The 22,315-nt window shown below is 55.0% G+C and overlaps 1 protein-coding gene and 1 long non-coding RNA gene across 4 annotated transcripts in view; one reads left to right on the top strand and one right to left on the bottom strand.

Moving 5' to 3' along the window:
* Window positions 1-766: 766 nt before the first annotated feature.
* LOC144375933 (uncharacterized) lies at window positions 767-14,856 on the bottom strand. Its single transcript, XR_013435795.1, has 2 exons — window positions 14,676-14,856; window positions 767-13,966 (listed from the first exon to the last, which is right to left on the bottom strand). It is a non-coding gene; the product is annotated as an uncharacterized LOC144375933 (long non-coding RNA).
* A 384-nt stretch (window positions 14,857-15,240) lies between these two features.
* The window catches only part of Baiap2 (BAR/IMD domain containing adaptor protein 2), a 65,130-nt gene continuing 58,055 nt past the window's right edge, over window positions 15,241-22,315 (top strand). For all 3 annotated transcript variants that reach the window (XM_005332641.5, XM_078041476.1, XM_005332642.5), the window contains exon 1: window positions 15,241-15,414. In XM_005332641.5, the coding sequence (XP_005332698.1) occupies window positions 15,361-15,414 (54 nt within the window). In that variant the 5' untranslated portion in view covers window positions 15,241-15,360. The remainder of the gene's footprint in view (window positions 15,415-22,315) is intronic.

The following is a 22,315-nucleotide window of genomic DNA, read 5'->3' as shown; positions in this document are numbered from 1 at the left end:
TACAAAATCCCTACAGACGCCATTGATACTGGTCTGGTGCAGATCAGTAATGTGTTCTTGTCTCCCGTGTGTTGAGGAATAAACACCTGAGAAACACCAAGGCAAGCGTAGCCAGCAAGTTTAATTTAAGAAAGTTCTAGAGGACAGACTCCCTTGAAGAGGAGGGGTCCTCGGAACCAAAAGCCCACGGGAAGAGGTGTGACTTGCTTTCTTCTAGACCCCGGGAGCCCCTCTTTATTGTGCTCCCTTTCTTTCCTGTAGGGTACGAGGCGCTGGAGGCCTCTCGTACCCTCCTTCTCTACTTGAGAACTAGTCGCCACCCTCTCCACCCCACCCTGTTACCTACACTGACCGCCTGACCTCTGCCCCTGCCTCAGTTGGCTGAGGAATGGGACACATCTTGTCCACTTAGCCAGGCAGGCTGCAGGAGAATTGCTTTTTGGCAAAGCAAGGGCGTGGGGCTCAGGACACTGGGCCCACTTTATAGAATCATTCTCTCACCCTCGTGTTCCCACCATCCCCATCACCTGTCCCCTAACCCGTCCCACTCGGGGGTGAAGAGCAGAGTGGGCTGCCTACGAGATAGCAAGGAGGTGGCTACTCTCACACTCCTTCTGCTCAGCACCATATTGAGGCCTGGTCAAGGTAATAAGCAAGACAAAGAAATGAAATATGTATATATTGGGAAGGAAGAAATAATAATGCCTTCTGCATTGTTGATAACGTGAGTGTCTACATGGAAAATATCAGAGGAATCAATAAGAAATCTATTAGAACGAATTCATTTAATCAAGTTCAGCAAAGTCACAGAATACTAGGTTAATGTACAAAATCCAATACATATTTGTTTGCTAGCAATGAACAACTGGAATCTGAAATCAAAATTTTAAACATGAGTAGCAGTCGTTCATGTCCAGGTAGAATGGAGTGGTTTATGGTGGATGGATTCTAGAAAAGCAGGGCTGGGGCTGGGGCTGAGTGGTGGAGCACTTGCCAAGCATGTGTAAGGCACTGGGTTTGATCCTCAGCACCACATACAAAAATAAATAAAACAAGGGAATGCTGCCTTTCTACGACTACACACACACACACACACAAAAAAAAAAAAAAAAAAACCTAGAAAAGCCAGACACGGATACAGAAGGCATCTCTCCAAAGGCATCAGAAAGCTGCAGAAGCAATAAAGACTGACAGGGTTATGATTCAAAGAGGGAAGCCCACGGAGAGAAGAGCCGGCCATCTGCAGCCAGCGTTTGCCAAGTTTCTGTTCATGCTGGTTTAATGACCAACCAGAGATCAAGGGGCGTCTGATCATGAGAGAGCGTAGACCTGAGGGCTGGCCTTCCCTTCAAGTCTTGACAAGTTGGGAGGCAGAGAGGGTGTTCAAGAGCTCAGTGAAAGCCGAGTCGTGCTGGTCTCAGTGCTGAGGAGGGAGGGCTCCCGTGTTCCCAGCAAGCATGTGGCTTACTGTCCTGAGGACTGGGCCCTGGAAACAGGAGCCAACACAGCAGACGGTGAGCCAGCCCCCCCACTTGGTGCCACTGAGGTCGGGCTTGCCACGCTTTCCCTTAGGAGCCAGAGAATAAGGATTTTAGCAGTAGTGGCCTCTGTCCACTGAACTCTGCTGTTGTGGGGCAAGAGCAGCATGGCCAGCGTGTGGACAGTGAAGCTCCGCTTCCAGGGCAGGCTGCTGGCCTGCAGCTGACTCTCCATCTGCAGTTCTGACACCCAGCATTCAGGGACCACAGTGCAGGAACCAGGAGAGAAGGCAGGATGGGGACAGACCGGAGGCGGCAGACAAGAGCTTGGAAATCCCTTTGATCATCGTGTTTTGTTCAAATAGAGGAAACAGTGGAGAAAGTAGATTAATGGTAGAGAGTCTCATCAAAGAATCTGAATCTGCATAGCACAGACATTTAAGAATCTCTGCAAACCCTGAGCTTCCTGCTGTGCAGATCCGAGCACCGGCAGGGAGAGAGCAGTTCATTCCGGCTGTCAGGCCAAGTCGCAACTATCCTGCTCACAAGCACTTAGGAGGTGAAGCTGCTGTTGTGACCAAAAGTGGCCAGAAGCCATGTAATGCCTAACAGTGCTGGGAGGCCCTGGGGCCTCTGGAGAAAGAACCCAGCCTTGAGACTGTCTGCGAAGGCCACTCAGCCTCTGCCAGCCTGCTTTGTCCCATGTGCTCTTTGGTGTCACCCAGCAGGCTCTGCCTCCTCCACTGTGCCCCCTTGGAAAGAAGTTGGAGACAACACAAGGCCACCTTCACTGCCATGCCCAGGAGCAGAGGTAAAGGAGGAGAAACAAAGCAGAGTAAGAAGGAGGACGAGTTTGAAAACAGCTGCTGTTGGTCGAGGCTGGCACCTCATGCCCAGGGCATCCAGGCTGGGAAACGGACGTCTATGTCATACGGAGGTTAAATGACATCAGAGGGAAACTGAGAAAAGGGTTTGAAGAAATGCCCCAGACCCACTGGTTGGTTTCCAAGACCACCAGGACAATGAGGCTGATGGCAGTCTGAAGCTGGACGGCTGAGGGCTTGTGAGCCCGGAGCTGGAGTCAGTGGAACATGCATTTGTTCCTGGAGATGAGGACGGAACTCACTTGATAACACTGGAGATGATGATGAAGACCCTGATCTAAACTGAACTCAACACTTCACACTTCAAGTTTTCTGAACACTGTCCTGCAGTTTGAATTTTGGCCATAACCCTCAAAGAAGATTAAATCTTCATCAGCATGATTGTAATTTGTTAAGGTCTAAGACATTCGTTTCCTTAAAAACTGACAATGCTGAACTTTCTTAAGTGAAATGCTAAGCCACTTTGTTCTATTGATGTAATGGAGCTTATGGATTGAAGAGCACATCTATTTAAAAAAAGAGAAAAAAAATAAGGCCTTGCCACTGTCTCTTCCAGGACACCGAGGCTTGCGATGGCAAGTGTGTTCCCATTGTGGAGCCCTGCTCTTCCTGAGGAAGCATGGTGGTTCTTTGGAGAATCTCTGATTATTATTTGGATTGACAAGGTATCAAGGTATCCCACACAGCCCTGGGGAAGGGGAGGCAGGAGCTGTGGGTCCTGAGTCACTTCTCTTGCCCAGGAGCTCAGCGAGGGGGCCTGTGAGCAGGCACTGGGCGGGGGCTGTGCTGGCTGTGTGAGAATGCAGGTCTTTGTCCTTGGAGCCATGATGGCCACCGCAGGGCTGCAGCAGGAGCCATGGGGTCAGAGTTGTACCTTGAAACCTCCCTGGTGAGCCAGGCACAGGGTCACACACCTGCAAACCCAGCGGTTTGGGAGGCTGAAGCAGGAGGATTGCAGTTCAGCAAAAGCAAGGCATGAAGCAACTCAGTGAGACCCTGTCTCGAAATATAATACAAAATAGGGCTGGGGTGTGGCTCAATGGTGTGGTGGAGTGTCCCCGAGTTCAAGCTCCGTTATGGGGGGGGGGACATCAATTCACTGGCATGGAGGCTAGTAAGGATGAGCCAGGGGGATCAGGAAATCAGGTACGAGATCACTTCCTTATTCCAGGGTGGCAGATACAGCAAGAGTGGGACAGACTGGAGATTTAGGGGATCAAAGCTGGCAAGATGTTGGGTAGATGTTCTGGGCTAGAGGTTAGTAGAGGAAGGCGGAGGAAGAGGAAACAGGAGGAGGGGCCCCCAGCTCCCGAGCTCATTAACTGGAAATGCAGCAGGACAGTAACCCAAGTGGAGAACTGGAAGAGGCCTGGCTGGGAACTGTCTGGGGGACAGATGGAGCCATAGCTGGGGCTCGGCTGAGAGGGCAGGGTAGGAAGTGCAGAGGTGAAAGCCATCCTGGTCTGCCCAGGGGAGTCAGGGTGAGGCTGCACCCATAGACCCCCAACCCAGCCCCATGATCTGGGTCCCTGAAGGGACAGGGAAGAGCCAGCCCCAGAACCACCTCCTGGTATCTGCATTGCTGCACCATGTCCCCTCAGGCTGTTCTTCCCTTAAGCCTGTTTCCTGGCATGAAAGTGGGGTCACCAAACAGCCTGAGGAGCGGTTGAGTAGCCTTGGCTCAGCACCAAGAATGTACAGTGCACTCTGGGTGCACTCATAGTGGGTGTGAAGTGGAATCTGTGGTTTTGAGTCAAATGTCCCCGATGACACACCTGAGCATCCTCCCTGGTGTGTCCTGTCTTCTTAAAGGAGGAAGAATCCTCCCTAGAATTCCAGTATCTTCATTCCAGTGCTCACTTTGGGAAGGGCCTGGAAGATGCCTCAGTGGCCACCCAGCTCACACCCGGCCTGCTTTTGAGGGGTTCGGACCCAAACCTCAGCTCCCCCACTGAGCTGCATCTCCAGCCATACATGCCCTCTGGGTCCCTGGAGGGACCCAGCCTGCTCCTGGGGACCTGGAAAGGTGGCAGGTCTGGGCTTAGCATTTCACTTAAGATAGTTCAGCATTATCAGTTTTTAAGGAAACAAATGCCTTCGAGCTGGGAATGCTGTCCCGGCTCTCGTGGGTGCCTTCCTGCACTTGTCCTGAGCATTAACTGGCTCTAGGACTCTCCATGGGGCCGATATCTCTGGGTGGAGCAGGTGAGACACGTGAGCACAGAGCTAACAGAGAGGGGAAGGAGGCCACAGGAGTTCTGACTCTTCAAAAACACCAGCCACACATCCCTTCCTAGCCTGCTCCTGGAGACCTGGAAATATGGCAGGTCAGGGAGCAGTCAGGGGCTCAGCAGGGCAGCACAGTGGTCAGAGCACCCTTGCCATGGGAGACTCCTCAGTCTGGGCTTGATGGGGGAGGCTGCAGAGGAGGCAGCAGGGCCAAAGAGCACCCTTGCCCGTTCCTCTGCTGCTGCTGGGCCTTGGTCACAGGTAGAGGAGTGGTGTGGTGTGGTGTGGTGACAGCAGCAACAACAGGGTCAGCGATGGCTGTGCCGGGGAGCCACAATGGACCCCATCTGAAAGAGGCTGGTCCTCTGGCCAGGACCAGCCACAGAGCTCTTCCCGTCACTCTCAGGCAGCACTTCAGCCTTCCCAAGAATCCAGTGACCCCTGCCTTTTCAACAATTCCTACTCTGCCAGGCCGGTGCGTGTGGTTGCTGCGTGCCAGGAAGGGACCAGTGGTGCCAACAGAGCTCTGCCCTCCACCCCATCACCTGCAACCTTGGAAACGCCCCTCCCAGCTCTGGACCTCTGCTTCCCTTCCAGTATTGAGAGGCTGATGCAGGGCCAGCCCCACCATCCTAGGCAGGCAGTGGCCTGGCTCCCTGGCTCCTGGCTGTGACAACCTTAGCCCTGTCTGCCTAACAGAGCCACACTGGCCTGGGCTTCCACGCCGTCTCTGCAGGTAGCAGGGGGGACTTTTGTTCCTACGTCTGTGGTGGCAGGCATGTGTCATGCTTTCTTACCAAGAGCACCAGGAGGTGATGCAGGTGGGGGGCCATCTAGGCCCCACGGGGCTCACAGCACAGTGCACATCACCCTCTTCAGATGCCCCGGCATGGCGTGGGCTTCAAGGCAGGCAGGAATCACTCAGGGACAGTCCTGACTGCCCCCAGGGCTTCTGAAACGCTGCTTGGGCAGGAGATGCAGCTCAGTGGGGGAGCTGAGGTTTGGGTTCGAGCCCCTCAAAAGCAGGCCGGGTGTGAGCTGGGTGGCCACTGAGGCATCTTCCAGGCCCTTCCCAAAGTGAGCACTGGAATGAAGACACTGGAATTCTAAGGAGGATTCTTCCTCCTTTAAGACAGGACACACCAGGGAGGATGCTCAGGTGTGTCATCGGGGACATTTGACTCAAAACCACAGTTTCCACTTCACACCCACTATGAGAGCTAGAATTGAGACAAAACAAATAAACAAAAAGGGAAATTAAGTATTAGTAAGGATGTGAGACACTGGGAGCCTCGTCCACTGCTGGAGGGAACGTTAAGTGGTGTGGCCACTACACAAGATCGTTTCTCCACATCTTGAAAAAGCTGGAGGTGGTCACCATGTGAACCAGCAGTTCCAAATCCAGATGTCTACCCCAAACCCACCAGCTGGCACGTGAAGATCACACTGTCACAAGCACATGCAGTGGAACATCACTCAGCATACAGGGTGAAGGCTCAGGGGACCCTCACTGTACTGCCCAGTGAGAAGTTGGACATTGCAGGTAGTGCCATGTGGCCTTGTAGACAAAACATCTAGATAGGCAACTTCTCAGACAGGCGGTGGCCGGGCTAGGCTGGGCTGGGGTGGGATACGACCGCTCATGCTGTGGGGCTCCTCCGGGTTGATGGAAATGATGAGGACCAGGTCGAGCTGGCGGCCATCCCCCACCATGAGTGCGCTAAGTGCCACAAGACTGGACGGAACTGCTAACTTCTTGCTGGCGATGTTTTGCTCCATTTAAAAGAAAAGTTGTCACGGGGCCCTTTGGAAACGTGAACAGGAGACTTCTGCAGGGTAAGCTCACAGGCCATCCCCAGACATTCCTTTTGCAGGTCCAGGCTAATCACTCCACTGCTCCGTGGCAGAACCGTAACTCACACAGTCTCCTCTTGGGCCCTAGGGGAGTGTGTTACTCTTCCCTTCTGAAATGGCCAGCTTGAAGGGTGCACTTTCCAGAAGCAGAGTCCAGATTCCAGCCTGGTCCTACAAACCAAGTACATCTGCTCTGCACCTGTACTTGTCCACACAAGTCTGTGGCCTCCTGCTTTGTCCCTGCTAACCTGTCCCACCACTCTGGGGCTGGTACCCCACAGCGCCTTTTTCTGGCTGTCCACCAGGTGGCAGTGTAGTGTTAAGCTCACCACCCCTCCCAGTCAGGGCCAGGGGTGGGCAGAGTGGCAGGACTGATGCCAGGTGAGGGGCCATGAGGCTAAAGCTGGGTCTCCCACCAAGCAAAGCCTATTCTAAAACCCAAATGCACTGATGCTGGGTCCCACACCTAGGCTGGAAGCCCCAGGGTAGGTCCCTTCCAGCACAAGCACCCTCGGGCTCTCCTCCTGGGACAACAGCCACTCAGAGAACCAGACCTGCCCCAACCACAGGGAAACACTTCCCTTGAAGGTGGCACTAAGGCCCTGTAGTAGCAAGCTTGTGTCCCTGCCGCAGTCTTGGCTTCTATGTTCCTGATGCCGAATCGAGAGCACAGGGTTTTCCTGTGGGAACTCTAGGAACCAAAGAAGGAAGGGAAATTACAACAGGGCTCTGGGGCTCTGAGTCCTGAGGCACAAAGGACTCTGTTGGCTCCTGCAGCCACAAGGAAAAATCTCCAAATCTGGGTGAGAACTAACAGCAGACTCCAGGGGCGAGCTGCCAAACCTTGCAGTATTCTTCTTTCAGCTGACAGCAGAGAGACGTTTGCAAAGGTCACACCAAGTGGACCTCCCGAAACTTGAGGGTAAAATGTTGTCCGAATTCATTCAGAGGTGCTGTTTTCCCCCTGGGGTGGAATATGCTTTTCATCTGGACAGCTAGGGAACAGCTGAAGTTTTCCATGAACCTCTAAAAAGATCTGTCTCTTCCAGCTTTGTGAGGAGGAGGAGGAGCCTGCTGGGAAGTGACATTCTCAAGCTTAACACTCACACTCTTTTTCTCAAAATCTTACTGTTTCTGACCAGACATGCCAGGGACACCATCCCAGCTCTCTGCACTTCTCAGGGTATAGAAGCCCTGGCAGGAATCCACAGCCTCGGGAAACTGCTGGACCCTCACTAGAAATGGCACCTACCCCTCTCTGGGCCCCCATAGCTCCAGCATTAGTTTGGATGGAGATTGGCAGAGCATCCATGCAGGGATTTTGCCAGTGTCCCCAGCAGCCCTTGGGCAGCTGTCCCAGCTGTGCCTGCCTGCACACCCCTAGCACACCAGCTCCAGTCCCGAGGGTAGCCCTATTGCCCAGTCTGCTGCGCTGGGGCCCCACTTTAAGCACATGAGCCTCCAGCCTGTTTCCTCAGGAGCATCTGGCCAGGTAAATACACTCCTCCCTCCTGCTGGTGCCCACCCTACTCACACTCCTGGGAGCTGGTGTTGTCTCTGCTCTGTAGTCCCCCGAAATGGTCACCCTTTCTTCAAGGCCCTTCAAGTACATTCTAGCATAAGCTGCAGAAGGGCAGCACTGGAGTGTGTCAAAGGCAAGAGACCCTCGTGTTTCCAGAACACCTGCACCCATGGGCTGAGTCTTTAGGGTCCCACAACCAGGGAAAGAATCCCACTGCCGTGTTTGACACTGAGCAAATAAAGGCTGAGCTGCTGTCTATGGTGTTCCTGTTGGAGCAGTCCAGTGTGTTGTCCATACATGAGTGGACACATGTCCTACTCCCTATTCTAATCTGGAAGACCTCTTCTGGATGAGCTTTCTCAGGGAGCAAGAAGAAACTGGGTGGTTTTCAGGTTGGGTGAAGAAAGCATCAACTGCCGGGAAGAGGGAGATGGGAGACTCACAGCCCACCCGAGCACCGGTGCTACCCCTCCAGCGGGAACTGCCCATCTCGTCCCTGTCCTACCTCCAGGAGTGACAGGCCTGGGCTGTGCCTGGCCCTACTGCACCATGACTGTGACAGGAGATGACAGGACAGGACAGACCAGACCAGACAGCCAGCAGTAGGCACGGGGTGCTTCTTGCACTTCACTGGAGTTACCCACACCATCTCTCCTCGTTTATCTGTAAACACAGGCCAAACACAGGGGACATCCTGTGCTCTGTGTTGACTCTACTGAACGGCTCTAAGGGGACACCAGTCGACCGTCCAAATGTTTACTCACAGTGTGGTACAAGGGGGCAATTGGATCTGTCTTCAAAAGTTCCCCCACCCTTTGGGGTACTAGGGGGGTTTTAGGATCTATTGCAAGAAGAAAAAGTCAGATTTTAGGGCTGAAGACAACATTTCAAAATCTGGCTTTAAATAAACATGGAATTAAAAAAAGAGAGCGAGTGAGCGAGCAAAGGAGCCTCCGGCAGCCGAAATTAGAAGCAGCCAGCCCTGGGCAGGGAAGCCATCTGTGACTGTAAAGCAGCATGGAAATGTCTGGGCTTCTCACCCCGGCAGGAAAAGCTGGTGATGGCAGGTACAGCTCTGCTGTCTCCGGTGTGGAAGGACCCATGGGGACACGCTCAGGACTTCTCCCAGGGTGTCCTCCAACTCCATATTCTGAAGAGCAGAATCCCTTTCCCCACCCAGAAATATCTTCAACCACTTTTGAAGCACTGCAAGTCATTTAGGAGGCAGAGCGATCAGATGGCATCTGTCTCAGGGGGCAAATGAAGGAATACCGGGGGTGTGAAGCCAAGTTCCTCTCTCATCTTTGCCCCGGGGGCTGAGTGACCACCCAATCCTGAGGGCCCTGTGAGAAGCAGGTGCGCCGAGCCAGCACACCCCATGCTGGGCAGCTGCTATCCTCTCAGCATGCTCAGTCACAGAGGCGCTGACCCTGTTCAGTCTTCCTGCCCACCCAGTCACTGGGCAAAGCCAGCATGAGCTGGCTGCAGAGTCTCAGGTGGTCTGCCCAGAGGTCAACTTCCCATCCAGATGGCACCATGGCACCACCTTCATTCCAAACCTGGCTGTGGTCCCTAAGGTGCTGTGTACCAAAGCCTGGGCCGAGACCTAACCCTGCCATGCACTCCTCCCAACGCCTGGCCTGGCTCTACCCTCGTGGCCAAAGCAGCCAGTGCTGTTCCTCAGGCACAGCCTGTCCTTCCTCTGGACCTCGCCCTCCCTGCCTCACCTTGGCAGGCACAGGAGGGCCTGGCTGTAGAGGGCTCCATGGCAGGCCTATCACCTGCGGGAGTTATTTAAGTCTGCATTGTCACTTAATGTATTCTGATAGGTAAGTGGGTGACCGAGCTGGCAGACGCAGGATGACGCTGGGATGCAACAAGAGGAGCAGCAGCACCCTAGGAAGCTCGAGGCTCGTTCAAGCCCCTGTGCTCACCCCCACGCTGCCTCCCACGGCACCTGGAGTCACGCCGATGCGATGTGCAGGTTATATAAGGGGGCTGGTTGCTGGGGAACCTCTTCCAGCAACACCCCCCCCCACCCAGGGCAGCAGGGCAGATTCCAGTAGGAGGTCACAGCTCCATCCCCTCCACCCTCAGCAGAAAGGCCCTCTGCCCTCCCAGCCTGGCCTGTGTGGAGGCCGCAGCAAGCCTGGGTCGGAACTTTCCAGGCCATCTCTCTAGAAGAGCCTCAACTGGACCAAGCACAAAGGACCCTAAAGAGCCCAGGAAGCCATGCCCATACCTTCCAGGCATGGAATCTCCCTGGAGACAGCCCTGCCCTGCATTTTCCTCCCAGTTGCACTCTGTCTCCATCCCAGAGGAGGTAACACCAGAGATCACTGGATGTGCTGAGCTGGATCTGCACCATCTATGGCCAGAAATGTGGCCCATGTTGTGGTCAGGGAAGAAAGCCCTGGAACCAAGTCAGGTCACGGACAGAAAACCTAAGATGTGGTCAGGAAGAAGGGTGGGAGGAGCTTATACCTGGAGGGTGGGAGGGAGAGGTCACCAGCTGGAACCACAGCTGGTGCCCTGTGACCTGAGGTCTTATGAGCTGCAAGGCCAAGACCCTGAGGCCCCATGTACCTCTTGGACAGGACCCCTTTGCAGAGTGCTACCCCCAGGGTGCTGTCTGTCTAGCAGTACAGGACCACAGGGGTCATTGCTCCAACTTCTGATCACACAGTAAAAGAGAAGGGATGCAGGGTCTGGCAGCTTCCAGGGTGGAGTGCAGGCGAACTGGGGGCTTGTGTCCACACTGCTGCCTCCTTTTAGCAGGCTGAATCCCACACCAGTTTTATATTTGCACACTTACTGTAAAGTCTCCCTCACTGTCATGCAATAATGACCCATTAGGCTTAACTGAAGTCCATAGCTTATCCAGATTTCTTGTACCTTGTGTCTTCTTTTTGTCCAGAATCCCTCGTGACCTTTAGTTTTCCTGTCTCCTGGAGCCGCTGTGGGCCTGCAGTTTTGCAGACTTCCCTTGTCTCTGACAGTGGTTGACAAGTTGAGGGCAGTGGTCATGGATTCTATAGCCTGCCCTCTGATGGCATTTACCTGTTTTTCTCATGACTGGACAGGCGCTTGGGGTTTAGGGAAGAAATGGAATAGGTAATGTGCCCTTTTTGTCATGTCACATGAAGGGTCCATGCTGTCACCGTGACTTCTTGCTGGTATTGCCCTTGTTACCTGGCAGTGTCAGTGACATGGGATTCCTAGTCCATTGGGCTCCACCTCCCTGAGGTACCCTCACTTTTTAAAGGATAGCCTCTCTCCCAACTCTCTGGGCAACATTTGAGTGTTCCTCATGTCTTGTCTAACCCTAACACACGGCGGGCTCACTAAGCTCTAGGTCCAGCTCTCTGGACTCTTCATGCCCCTCCATGGCCTGACTCCTCCCAACAGGGCTATGCAGCAGCCCCATGCTGCCATGCAGAGGAAATGGCTCCTGGAACTGACTCCTTGACCCTGTGTTGCACCCTAGGCCTGCCAACACCCTGTCTGACCCTGTCCTTCTTGCCCTGGCAGGCAATGGCCTGACACAGAAATGGGGCCCTGCCCTGCATGCTGGACAAAGCTGAATGTGCTGGAGGCAGCTGTGACAGCCTTGCTGCTGGCAGAGAACTCCCCACCCAGCCCAGTGTGTTCTTGCTGATTAAGTGGCTGGTCAGTGGGTCTGAAGAAGGCAGCCAGCTGTCCTGTGGGTTCAGGAACCAGGAAAACAGTGCTCCCCACACAGTTCTGCCTAGTGACCTGGTCAAGGGACCTGCTGTGCAGGGAGGAAATGGGTAGCAAGGGTGGAGAGGATGTAGAGGAGGACCCTCCTGACTCTGTCCTGGAAACATGCAGACCAGCTCCTGTGTCTTCTGGCCTCTACCGCTCTCGAACTTTCTGGTTACTGATTACAAGTGCTCAATCCAGGGGTGAGAAAAGGGAGTAGTAATTCTGACTGGGTGGACCCTTCCCTTGGAGAGAGACGAAGCTTCAGGCTGAGGAGCCAGTGCCCCCAGCGAGCCAGTCAGCATCCCTTCACAGTCCCCTATGATTTCTGCAAAGGACTACCCTCTCAGACCAAGCTCAGCTGAAGCTGGCTGGGCAGGTCAGAAGAAGATGGAGAAGAAAACAGGTTAAGGCTTCGATGGGTGGTCACTTCATAAAGGACCTTCTGTCGAGCAAAAACTCCCAATCACTGTGCTGCCTTGCCAGGGGAACAGCTTGCTTGAGATGCAAAGGCTGTCATCCTGCAATTAAATCTGAGACCCCCCTTCCTACGTGACGTTGAGATGAAGCCACTTACATAACACAACTAAAAATAAACTGGTGGAGACATGCACACTGACGCTCCCTGCCCCCAGCCCCTCTCCAGAGCTGCCCACCTGTGGTGCTGTTGACCTGGGGTCAGCAGCTAAAGCTCTGTGGGTCAGATTCAGGGTCCAAGGTTGCTCCTGCATCTGACTCTGCCTCAGTATGGTGCCAGTGCACATGGAAGGCCTGTTGCTGGTGCACAGGGCAGCAGACCTTCTAAGTCCAGAGCTGGGGAACTACAGAGCTCCATGGCTACAGTGCCCTTTGGGGACGCTCTGCCCAGAAGAGGATGGACAGTCACAAGAGAGAGGGAAAACCAGAAGCATGTGGATTCCCGTCTGTCTCTGCCCTCAGTGATTCTTGACAAGCTGCTCACTTGAAAAAAACTGCTCCCCCCCCCCCCAAGAACCTGGGCTTATGTACTCCACCCCCAGCACAGTGCAGAAAGGCCCAGACCTGGGCCATGCAGTGGATCTGGGATAGTGTGTGGCTGTACGTCTCTGTGGACCCAGACACCTCTCCTGAGGCTATTCCTCCTGAGAGGATACAGGAAGAGCAAAGCGTCTCCACTGTGACATTTGACATGGCTTCCTTTTGCTCATTGTGGACAGGGTGTGCTGATGGGTGAGATTCCACACATGGGCCAAAAGTTTCTAGCCATGCTGACTGCCAAATCTTTAGTAGAATAAGCAGATTCTTCAGCTGCCCGACACACTCTCAGAATCAGGAAAAAGGAACAAGGTGAGGTTTGTAAAGACCTTTGAATGCCTCCCAAATTAAAAAGGGGTCGGGGCAAGGACAGCCTCCTAACCACGCCAAGCTGGTGGAGGCTACCTGGAGATACCCAGTCTGTCAGCCCACCTACCACTCGCAGGCCTGAGTTCTTACCTTGGTACACACCACCTCTACCTGGGCCACCCACACTGTGGGTGCATGTCCTTGGATGCTGGAGGTGCAGGACAGACAGAGGCAGGCCCTGATTGTCCTCCATGCCCAGGGAGTCCTGCCCCAAGCCTGTGAAGTGGAAGGTGAGATATGTGCTCATTCTCACTCTCTGCAGGGTTTCCATGGGCTCTCTTCTCACCACTGACTTCTGTGCCAGCTGTCCAGACTCCTGCTCAGCTGCTAGATGAAGGTACCGGTACAGCCCAGGCCTGAGGATGCTGGAAGGCACGCTGGGTTCCAAGTTGGTCACTGAATGTGTTTTACCCCTGGAGAGGAGCAGGGTGGCCACAGGGGGAGCAAGCCCAGGACAGTACTCCAGGAGCTTCTAGAAGGTGAAGTGGGTCAGGGCTATGGGAGCTCTTTTGGAAGGGCTCTCCTCTCTCTCCTGTCTTATGTCTCCTGGGGGCAGAAAGTGCAAGAAAATTCTCCCCAGGTGGTGAGGAGACATTCCTGCCCCGTTTTTGCTGCCAGCCTCCATCTGTCATTCTGGTCCCGGACCCTCACTTCCTTGGATAAGCAGGGGTTCCTGCCTCTATTGGTCCCTGACCCAGTTCAGGTGGGCAAAAGTCAGTCAGTCCTAGGGCCCAGGTGTTAACATCGTAGGGTGTACATGCATTGCACCACGATGGTCCACAGCAAGGCGAAAGAGGTGACGCTTGACACTTAGCAGTCTCAGGAGCCAATCAATACATGCCCTCATTTGTAAGAGCCACTTTGAGCTGGTTTTCTGTCACAACCAAAAAAATCTGAGAAAATAAACACACAGGGATGGACTCTAAAACACTATAGTGACAAAGAAGAAAAGGGGAAGGTGGGGGCCCACAGCTGGAAGGAAAGACGCCAAGGGAGAGGAGGCAAGCTGTGGCCCTGTGCTCCTGAATCCCACTTCAGGGCAGTGCAGGGGGCCTGCCCGAGTCCCCTGCTGTGTCTGGGAGTCTGACATGTGCGTGTGAACCTCTGTCCTCTGGGTGCCTGTTCTTGTTGAAGGGATGAATGGGTGACCGGCTGTCCAAGAACAGGACGCTGGCAGAGGTGTCAGGCGTAATTAAAGGGGAGCGTGCTCTGGTGTTTTACAATGTAAGGCAAATAACTCCTCTATGTTCCTCTAATTTATGTAAATATTTCTCCAAAGGAATCGTACCAGGAACCCCGTGTGCCAACACGTCCCGGTGGCCACCCAGCTGCACCTCCCAGGGCCTTCGCTAAGCCCCGGTCAGCCCCCTCCTCCCTGCCTCCCGGGTGCTCTCCCCCACCCGCCTCGCCTCTCCGCAGAGGCCCCCAGGTCCCCCCTCACCAGGGTCCTCCTGCCAGACCGCCAGCCTCCAGAGTCCTACCTCCAACTGCCCCTGCGCCCGCCCACCTCAGGTCCTGCCCGAGAAACCCTCCCCAGGGTCCTCCCTGGGTCCCCTCCTCACAGAAGGCCGGCCGGGGTCACCGCCTGCCGCGCTGACTCACCCGCGGGCCCACGTTCTTGGCGCCCGGAGCTCGGCGCTCTCCCTCATCGCGCGCAGCCCGCGCCTCCGGCGAGGCGTCCGATGGCGGGACCCTCTGCGGCGCCAGGCCGCGACCCCCTCAGGCCGGCCGCCCCGTAGAGTGCCGCCTCCACGCGCGCTCGCGCCGGCGCCCCCCGCGCGCCTCCCCCCACCTTCTGCTCCCTCTTCCTGCGCCGCCCCGCCCCCGCTCCCCGCCCCCAGCCCGGCTGTCGCCCGGGCCCCCTCAGGCTGCGCCGGGGCCCCAGCCCGTGCCGCGCCTCCGCCTCCTCCTCCGGAACGACACCACCATCGACCAATCGCCGTCTGGATCTGGTCACAGTGCCACGCCTCTGATCCCGCCTCCCGCCCCCATCTTTATAACTCACCAATGAGAAGGGCGGCGCAGGAGCGGGCCTAGCGGTTGCCTAGCAGCGACGGACTGGGCGGGGGTGGACGGCCGGGGGCGGTGATCCGGACGCGGCGTGGGCGGGGCGCGTGGGCGGGGCCTGCGGCGGGGCGGGGTATGCGGTGTCTATAAATGCGGCTGCCGCCTGGCGCCGCGTTTTGTGGTTCGGGTCCGCGCGCTTCCTTGTTCTGCAGTTTCCGCGTCGTCGTTGTCGCCGCCTGCGCCTCCGCTCCGGTCTGTGGTGCAGCCGGGACCCAGAATAATGTCGCTGTCACGCTCGGAGGAGATGCACCGGCTTACAGAAAATGTCTACAAGGTGAGCCCCCAGCGCTGGGCTGTCCGTCCTGGTGCGCTCGGGCCCGACCAGGCGACCCCTGGGCAGAGTGGCTGGGGCCCTCGGAGGTCTTTCTGCGGGGCCTCCGAAAGCTAGCGTGGTGAGCCCAGCTCGGGCTGGTCACAGGTGGCCGCGCCCGCCATAGACTCCTCCGCCCGCTGCTGCCCGCAGCGCCCCCAGTCTCAGTCCATGCTGGGTCTCCCCACCCCGACGGCGCGGCTCGGCCCCCGCGCACCCCTCCGTGCGCCTGCCTGGCGTCCTGGGGGACGGAGCAGCGCCTGGCCCTGGGAGCCCTCGCAACCGGTCCCGGCCACTGTAGACCGGAGTGGAGCGTGGGGCTAGGGGGCCGCGTGGGAGCCGTAGGCCGCCGCGGCGTGTTGCCCTGCGCCTGATTGGTGCGGTGGCACAGTGGGACTCTTCCCGGCGCGGTTAGCCAGTCTTTGGGCACTTCTCAACAGGCTTTCTTTCCCTTTCTTCAGCTCCTTCCCGGTGTTAATGGACGTGGCCCAAGGTGGGAGGTCGAGCGGGTAGGTTGGCTGGGTGGACAGATAATCCATCATCTTATGTAACCGCGGAGGGAGAAGACTAATTGTGTAGGAGGCTGACGCGCCCGCCTTTGCTTGTGATATGTGTTAAGAGTCGCATTCACATCTTCATCTGTGAAAATGACAGTTTCCCATCTAAGAACGGCAGAGCCCCTAGAAGCCTCTCCACCCCTTTCCCAGTCGTGTTTGTGCCTTGTGTGCACATGGACAGGCCCTTGGTTTTCTCTTTCTCCAGCGTGGTTCTCACAGGCAAGGCTCCCACCCCCAACAACTCAGCTCTGGGCTCTCAATGGCACCAGTCCCACTGCAGTTCCCCGGGGCATTTTCTCAAGAGAAAATCCCTGTCCTGGCTGGTCCACGGCGGACTTCTTACAAAAACGTGCTTTATTTCAAAACTGTGTCTGAAGGTTAAGTGAAAGGTTGCCGATTAGAGTAGCTGGTATTTGCGTGCAGTGGCTGGTTCATGGCCGCTGAATGGGATTGCGACCCGCTCTCACAGCAACAGTTTCTAATTGTATTAACCAGCCATGGCTGTGCCTTCTTAGCCAGTGGCCTGTGAAACCCTCTTAACTTGTTCTCTCTGGCTGCCGATAGCCAGATGGAGGCTTCTGGGGTGGCCCCTTTGGTTTCAGCTGGAGTCCAGGGACAGATTATACTTTAATACAGCTTTTAATAAAGGCTTTAAAGTTGCAGTTACATGGGTCTGGAGGAATCCTGGGCGGGTGATGGGGGGGAGGGCTCAAGCAGCTCTGAAGCCATGTTTAGAGTTGCTGGTAAACAGGATTCACAACAGCCTTTAGGGTTTTATGTTTGGGATCATGTAGAATCTGTGGCATATGTTTCTGGCCTTGTCCCTCTGTAGAAGCACATGCTGTGAAGGGAGGGAGGTTTATTAAATTATTAGTCATTAGTTCCATTACAGTTTGCTCATTATTGCAGGAGGTAGAAGAGAATTGCTGGCCAGTCTTTTTTCCTCGCTTCTATGCTGAAACCATTAAACAGGAACTTTAATGTTGAGATTCAGGAGGGTGCATGGTTTGGCTTTGTTCTGGCTTTGGATCCTGTGGGGGATCCATAGTCATCCTTAATAGTATTGGTCACTGGAGCAGACAGTCTGCAGATACAGCTCTGTGGCTTTACCCATGTGCAGCTATAATTCATCTGGACATCTGAAGTGAGAACTGTCACAGTGGCAGAAAAACTGTCAAGACTAGGGACCCCTCTGGCTGTAGCCCAGCAGGTTTGGGGTTCACAATAAGTACACAAGTTCTGTGTGTTGCATTTGGTGGGCTAGTGGTTGGTGTTTCTTGAGCGAGGAGGTGGTGATGAGATCTCAATAGAATTTTGTGTGTTGGATACAAACAGGCTGCGGGTGTCTGAGAGGCTGTTCCTCTTGGGGGCTTCTGCCCCAGGGACCAGCTCTACTGCCGCTGCACAGTATCAGGTTTGGTTTTGTATGTAGGTGGTTCTCACTACCCTCTGGAGCTGACTTCCGAGTCTTCCAGTCCTGTGCTCTATAACTTTTCTGTGTTTTGGGGAGCCCATAGTGCCATGACAGTATTAGTACAGGTTGGGCATGTTGGCATGTTGGCCAGGTAGAAACCCAGCCCACATGGAGGCACTGTCAGGAGACAGCTGAAGCCACCCATATGCTGATCTGGGCCGGTTGGGCCGGTCAGGCACCAAAGGGCTCTGTGCTCTCCTGGGACACACTGACTCTAGCTCCTGTTGAAGCTGGTCCTGGTCCTGACCTGGCGCTTGCAGAAGTGCTGGCAGTGCCTCTTGGAAAGGCCAAGCTGTGGCTCTGCTCAGAGTCATTGCGATGCAGCTCAGCTGTTTGCCGTGGCCCTCTCGCTGCCTCAACTGCAGTTCTAAGTGGTGTCTACCTGGGCAAAGAAAGCTTGTCCTTGACCCTGCTGATTAAAAATTGAGAATAAAATGTACAGTTTTGATTTACTCCTGGAAGAATCCATAACACAGACTTTGACCTCTTTCCTGGTGGCTCAGTTCCCTTGGGAGCCATGTCCTCGGGGAATTTCATGGAAGATGAAGGGGAGAAAAAACAAAGACAGCTTCCTGAGGTCCACTGGGAACTCCCCCTCAGAGCCTTGGGCCCTGCAGAGAACAAGAGAGTGAAGAGAAGAAGGCCCCTCCCTCTTTGTCACAGGAGGCAGAGCCCAGGGCCAGTCCTGACAGCCTCTGGATCTAGGAACAGCATGCTGGGGCAGGGGTGGAGAGTCTACTGCCACTGGATGACTGGTGCACCATTCAGAATTCAGGGAGCATGATACCTAAGGGCCTTCCCTCAAGTGGGGTGCTCAAAGTGTCCCTGCATGCATAAGGGGGTTTCTTTAGCACCTGGCTATCAATCCCAGTAGGGCCAGGAAAGATGGTCAGATTCTTGTGTTCTCATAGTCTTGTGTTTCAAGAGAAGCATGGGGTGACCTGTGACTCTTGAGGGTGAGAGTTCCAGCACCTTCTCTAGGGATAGTGCTGTCTGCCTTCTCTGATGTGGCAGGGTGGGGGAGAAGCTTAGCATGGGCAAGTCCCTAGGTGCTCTTGATGGTGTGTGGTGCCAGAGCCTTGGGTTAGCATGGTTGGGCTGGTCACCAGAGGCCATCTGATTGTTCTCCTCACCCTGTAGCTGTTGGTAGGAATTTGGCCTGGCTGTGTTGCAGCTGACCTATGAAGATAGCAGGTGCTAGAGGGTTCCTGGAGCTGGTGTGATTGGCCAGTACTGGCACAGGCAATCAGCAGAAAGGAATCCACTTGCCCAGCTCATCCCACCCGCTTCTTCAGGTGGGTATCTTAGGGAGCTGTGGGCAGCATGGGGCCTCTGGGACTGTGCAACTGATTCAGACCCCAGTGGGGTCTGCCCCCTTTTTTTTTAAGCATTGCAGGCCCCGGAAGAGGTGGTGAAGTGACAGGTACTGATTTGATAGTGGAGCTCTGATGTGTGTGCATGTGCACACATGAGCATATGAGTACAAGTGTATGTGGTGCTATGTGTGTATTTTAGAGGCAATTTTGGGGCCAGCCCCTGCGATACCATCATTAGTAGGATGGCCAAGTCTGGAACAGAGCAGCCTGCACTTCTCTTCCCTGCAGCACCTGTTACCACGTGTTGCCTGGCATATCACCAGCATTTGAGCTATGGCCGTTTGGATCCGTCCCCTTTGTGGAGCAGCCAGGGCAGCAAAGGCTGCTTCTCCCAGCTGACCAGCCTCTATAGCCCTTGTCCCCACGCCATGTCCTATAGGTGTTGACTGTGGCTCATAGGCACTCGGTCTCTGGTGTGCTGGTGGATGTGCCTGGGTGGTCACTGGGCTGCTGGGGCTATGGAGAATAGTCATCTGCAACATCTGGCCTGGGTTGGGGGAGTGCTTTGCCTGTGTTTACTGTCCCAGTGACTCTTGCCTCGAGTGAGTGACTTGTTGGGGAGTTCAGCTTAATCAGTGGGGCTGACTGGCCTTGATGTTCAAGGTCAAAATGAAAGCTGGTGTTCTGGGCTTTCATGGGGCACCATTGGCACAGAGAGGTGGGTACTTTGGAAGCTGTGTTCTTATTGTTGGACTGAAGCTTCCATAGGTCCAGGCCCCGCAATGCCAGGCAGCCAGATCTGGCAGGAAAGGCTGGTAAGCGACCTGGCTGCTGAGGAGCATGAGGAGGCCCACTGAGACCCAGATCACCCTTCGCTCTGGTGGTGGCTTGGGCCCTGCTCAGGGAGTACTCAGTGTCACTGCAGGAACAGTGGGAAGGGGCAGGTCTGGCCTGTACCATGTGTCCCCTCTCAGCTTCATGTTGCTCTCTCCCCTTTGGCTACCCTTGAGTGGCATTGCCTGTGGCTGTCATTTGTGAGGTGGAGACACCCAGGCCATGGTTGGGTATGGGGAGCCCCAGCCCTGGCTCACTGGTGGCTGGCTCTGTCTTCTCTCTCAGCTGGTCAGCTGGGCCAGGACCTGCCTGTGCTGCCCCACCGTCACAGCAGTGCTCCTTGAGGCCTCATGGTGGAGAAGCCTGTGCTCCCTGGAAGGCTTGCACTTAGGGCGGCAGAGTGGCTGTCAGCCTCCCCCGCACAGCGCTGCGCTGCGATCCGCTGCCTGCGCCTGGAGTAATTACAGCCGGGCGTGGACCGAGCTGGCACCTTCCTCCAGCCTCCTGCCACCCCTCAGTTCTGAGTCATTCCTGGCTTCTGATTGTGCCTGTACAGCTGCAAGATGACTGGAGGGGCCTCCACAGTGGGGGTAGGGGAGGGGGACGGGCACAGCTGCACCTCTGAGCTGTGCCCAGTGGCCCTAGCAGCAGGTCCTCAAGGAGTAGCCTGGGTGTACCAGGCTTTTCACATGGAGTCCTTCTCCTGCTACGTAGTGTATCCCTGAGACCCATGTTTGCAAATTGAGGACCCACTTGGCTTGGTGCCCAGGGGTTCACTGACACCGAGGGCCTGGCAGAGACCAGTCAGTACTTGGGGGTGAGGGAGTTCCATGTTCCATAGGGAGATCTCTGGAGAGGTCATACTGGAATCAGTATCTACCTTTGGTGTAGGTCTGCTCTCTCCAGCTGTCGAGCAGTGGCTCAGCTGTGCTCGGCTCCCTGGACATGTGGCCCACGTGCAAGACTGGCCAAAGCAGGCTAAGATATTAATGGGAAACACTTTGCCCTGCTGTGGCCTGGGGGCTTTTGTGATTCATCCTTTGTCAGGCAGACCAGAAAGCCCAAGTAGGACGAGAGTGGCCAGGGCGGCATGGAGAGGGTGGGAAGAGGCCCTTTAGAGCACAAGTCACTGGTGTCCAGTGATTCACCTTGGGAACCTGGAGCAGGCTGAGGTTCTGTGTGGCCACCACCTCAGGGAGCAGGAGCCTTTACTTCTTTTTTTTTTTTTTTTTTGAGAGAGAGAATTTTTTAATTTATTTTTTAGTTTTCAGGGGACACAACATCCTTGTTTGTATGTGGTGCTGAGGATCGAACCCGGGCCGCACGCATGCCAGGCGAGCGCGCTACCGCTTGAGCCACATCCCCAGCCCAGGAGCCTTTACTTCTGCTGAGGAGTGGTTGGTGCCTGATGTCCCTGGCCAGCTCCCTGAGGACCCTGTCTCAGCTCCTCCCTCTGACCCACCTTGCAGGAGCCACCTCTGCCCTGCTCCAGATTGGGTTGTGAGCTGAGCCCTGGAAAGCCTGCCTGGTCCTTACTCTTCCTGCAGGGGCTGCTAGAAGAAACCTTACCCAGCTTTTTCCCCCTGTTCCCTGTCTGTGTGACCTTGGCTGAATCTCACTGCTGGGCCATAGGATGACTCTGGGGTCCCTGGAGGCCACAGGACCTGGTGAAGCCATCTTCATGTCCTCTCCTGTACAAGGTCAATCCCATCCTGTCTCATGGGGCATGGATGTGAGTTGTGCAGGCCAAGATGAAAAAGCCTGGAGACAAAGACCCCAGTGACACCAAGGCCCAGTTAGTGCTTCCTTCTTGCTTAGAATTTTTATTTAATACTTGCAGAAATAGACCCTTCAGAATTATTTGGGGGCTGGGCTATAGCGCAGTGGTAGAATGCTTGCCTAGCATGTGCAAGACCCTGGGTTCTATCACTAGTACTACCCAAAAAAAAAAAATATTTAGAAAAAATATTTAAAACAATGGGTAGAGTTCTGCCAAAACTATTTTGCATTTGCAGTCAGAGCCTTCTGAGCTACATTTTATCAGAGGGCTGTCGGCAACTGGGAGTCCCTAACACTACCCGAGTCCATTGGAGTAGTTGATGGAAAATGCCCTGAGTTCTCTTCCAAGCCTCTGGAAGCCAGTTCTGCTCTTCTTGTCCCTGGCATTTTTTTGATGAGCTGAAGGTGTTCAGCTAACAGTAGACCTTCTCTTTCTTCAGGTGGTCCTTCAGCGTTTGTGGACTGAAAGGACAAGGAACGGACACCTGTCCCGGTGACCACCCACATGTCTCACTGCTGCTGGTGATAGTGTTGAGATGTAGGGATTGTAACATGCAGGGACGTTATAGGTGTCTGCTGTGAACTATCCTTATTCTGGCATTGGGATGGGGTGGGATGTTGAGGGGAGACGGTGCCCACCTTGGGAGCTGGAGTTCTGTTCAGAAGAACATTGTCTTGCTGGAGCCACATGTGGTCAGGGTGGAGTTGTCCGTAGCAGGCGGAGGAGCCCTGTTGCTTCCAGATGGGGCTTTTATCCTACAGCATGTGGTGGAGGCAGAGATGGACTGGGCCCCTCCACATACCTGGCTCTTCTCTGCCTATGGTAGGGGCCTGCTGACCTCCTTTGACCTGGATGACTATCTTTGGTAAAAGAGGCCTACCGTCCACTGCTCCCATCCATCATT

This window comes from Ictidomys tridecemlineatus, chromosome 3 (genome assembly GCF_052094955.1).
Source record: "Ictidomys tridecemlineatus isolate mIctTri1 chromosome 3, mIctTri1.hap1, whole genome shotgun sequence".
In the NCBI taxonomy this organism is placed as follows: Eukaryota; Metazoa; Chordata; class Mammalia; order Rodentia; family Sciuridae; genus Ictidomys; species Ictidomys tridecemlineatus.
The sequence above is the reverse complement of the archived record's forward strand: the minus strand, read 5'-3'. Positions and strand labels throughout refer to the sequence as shown.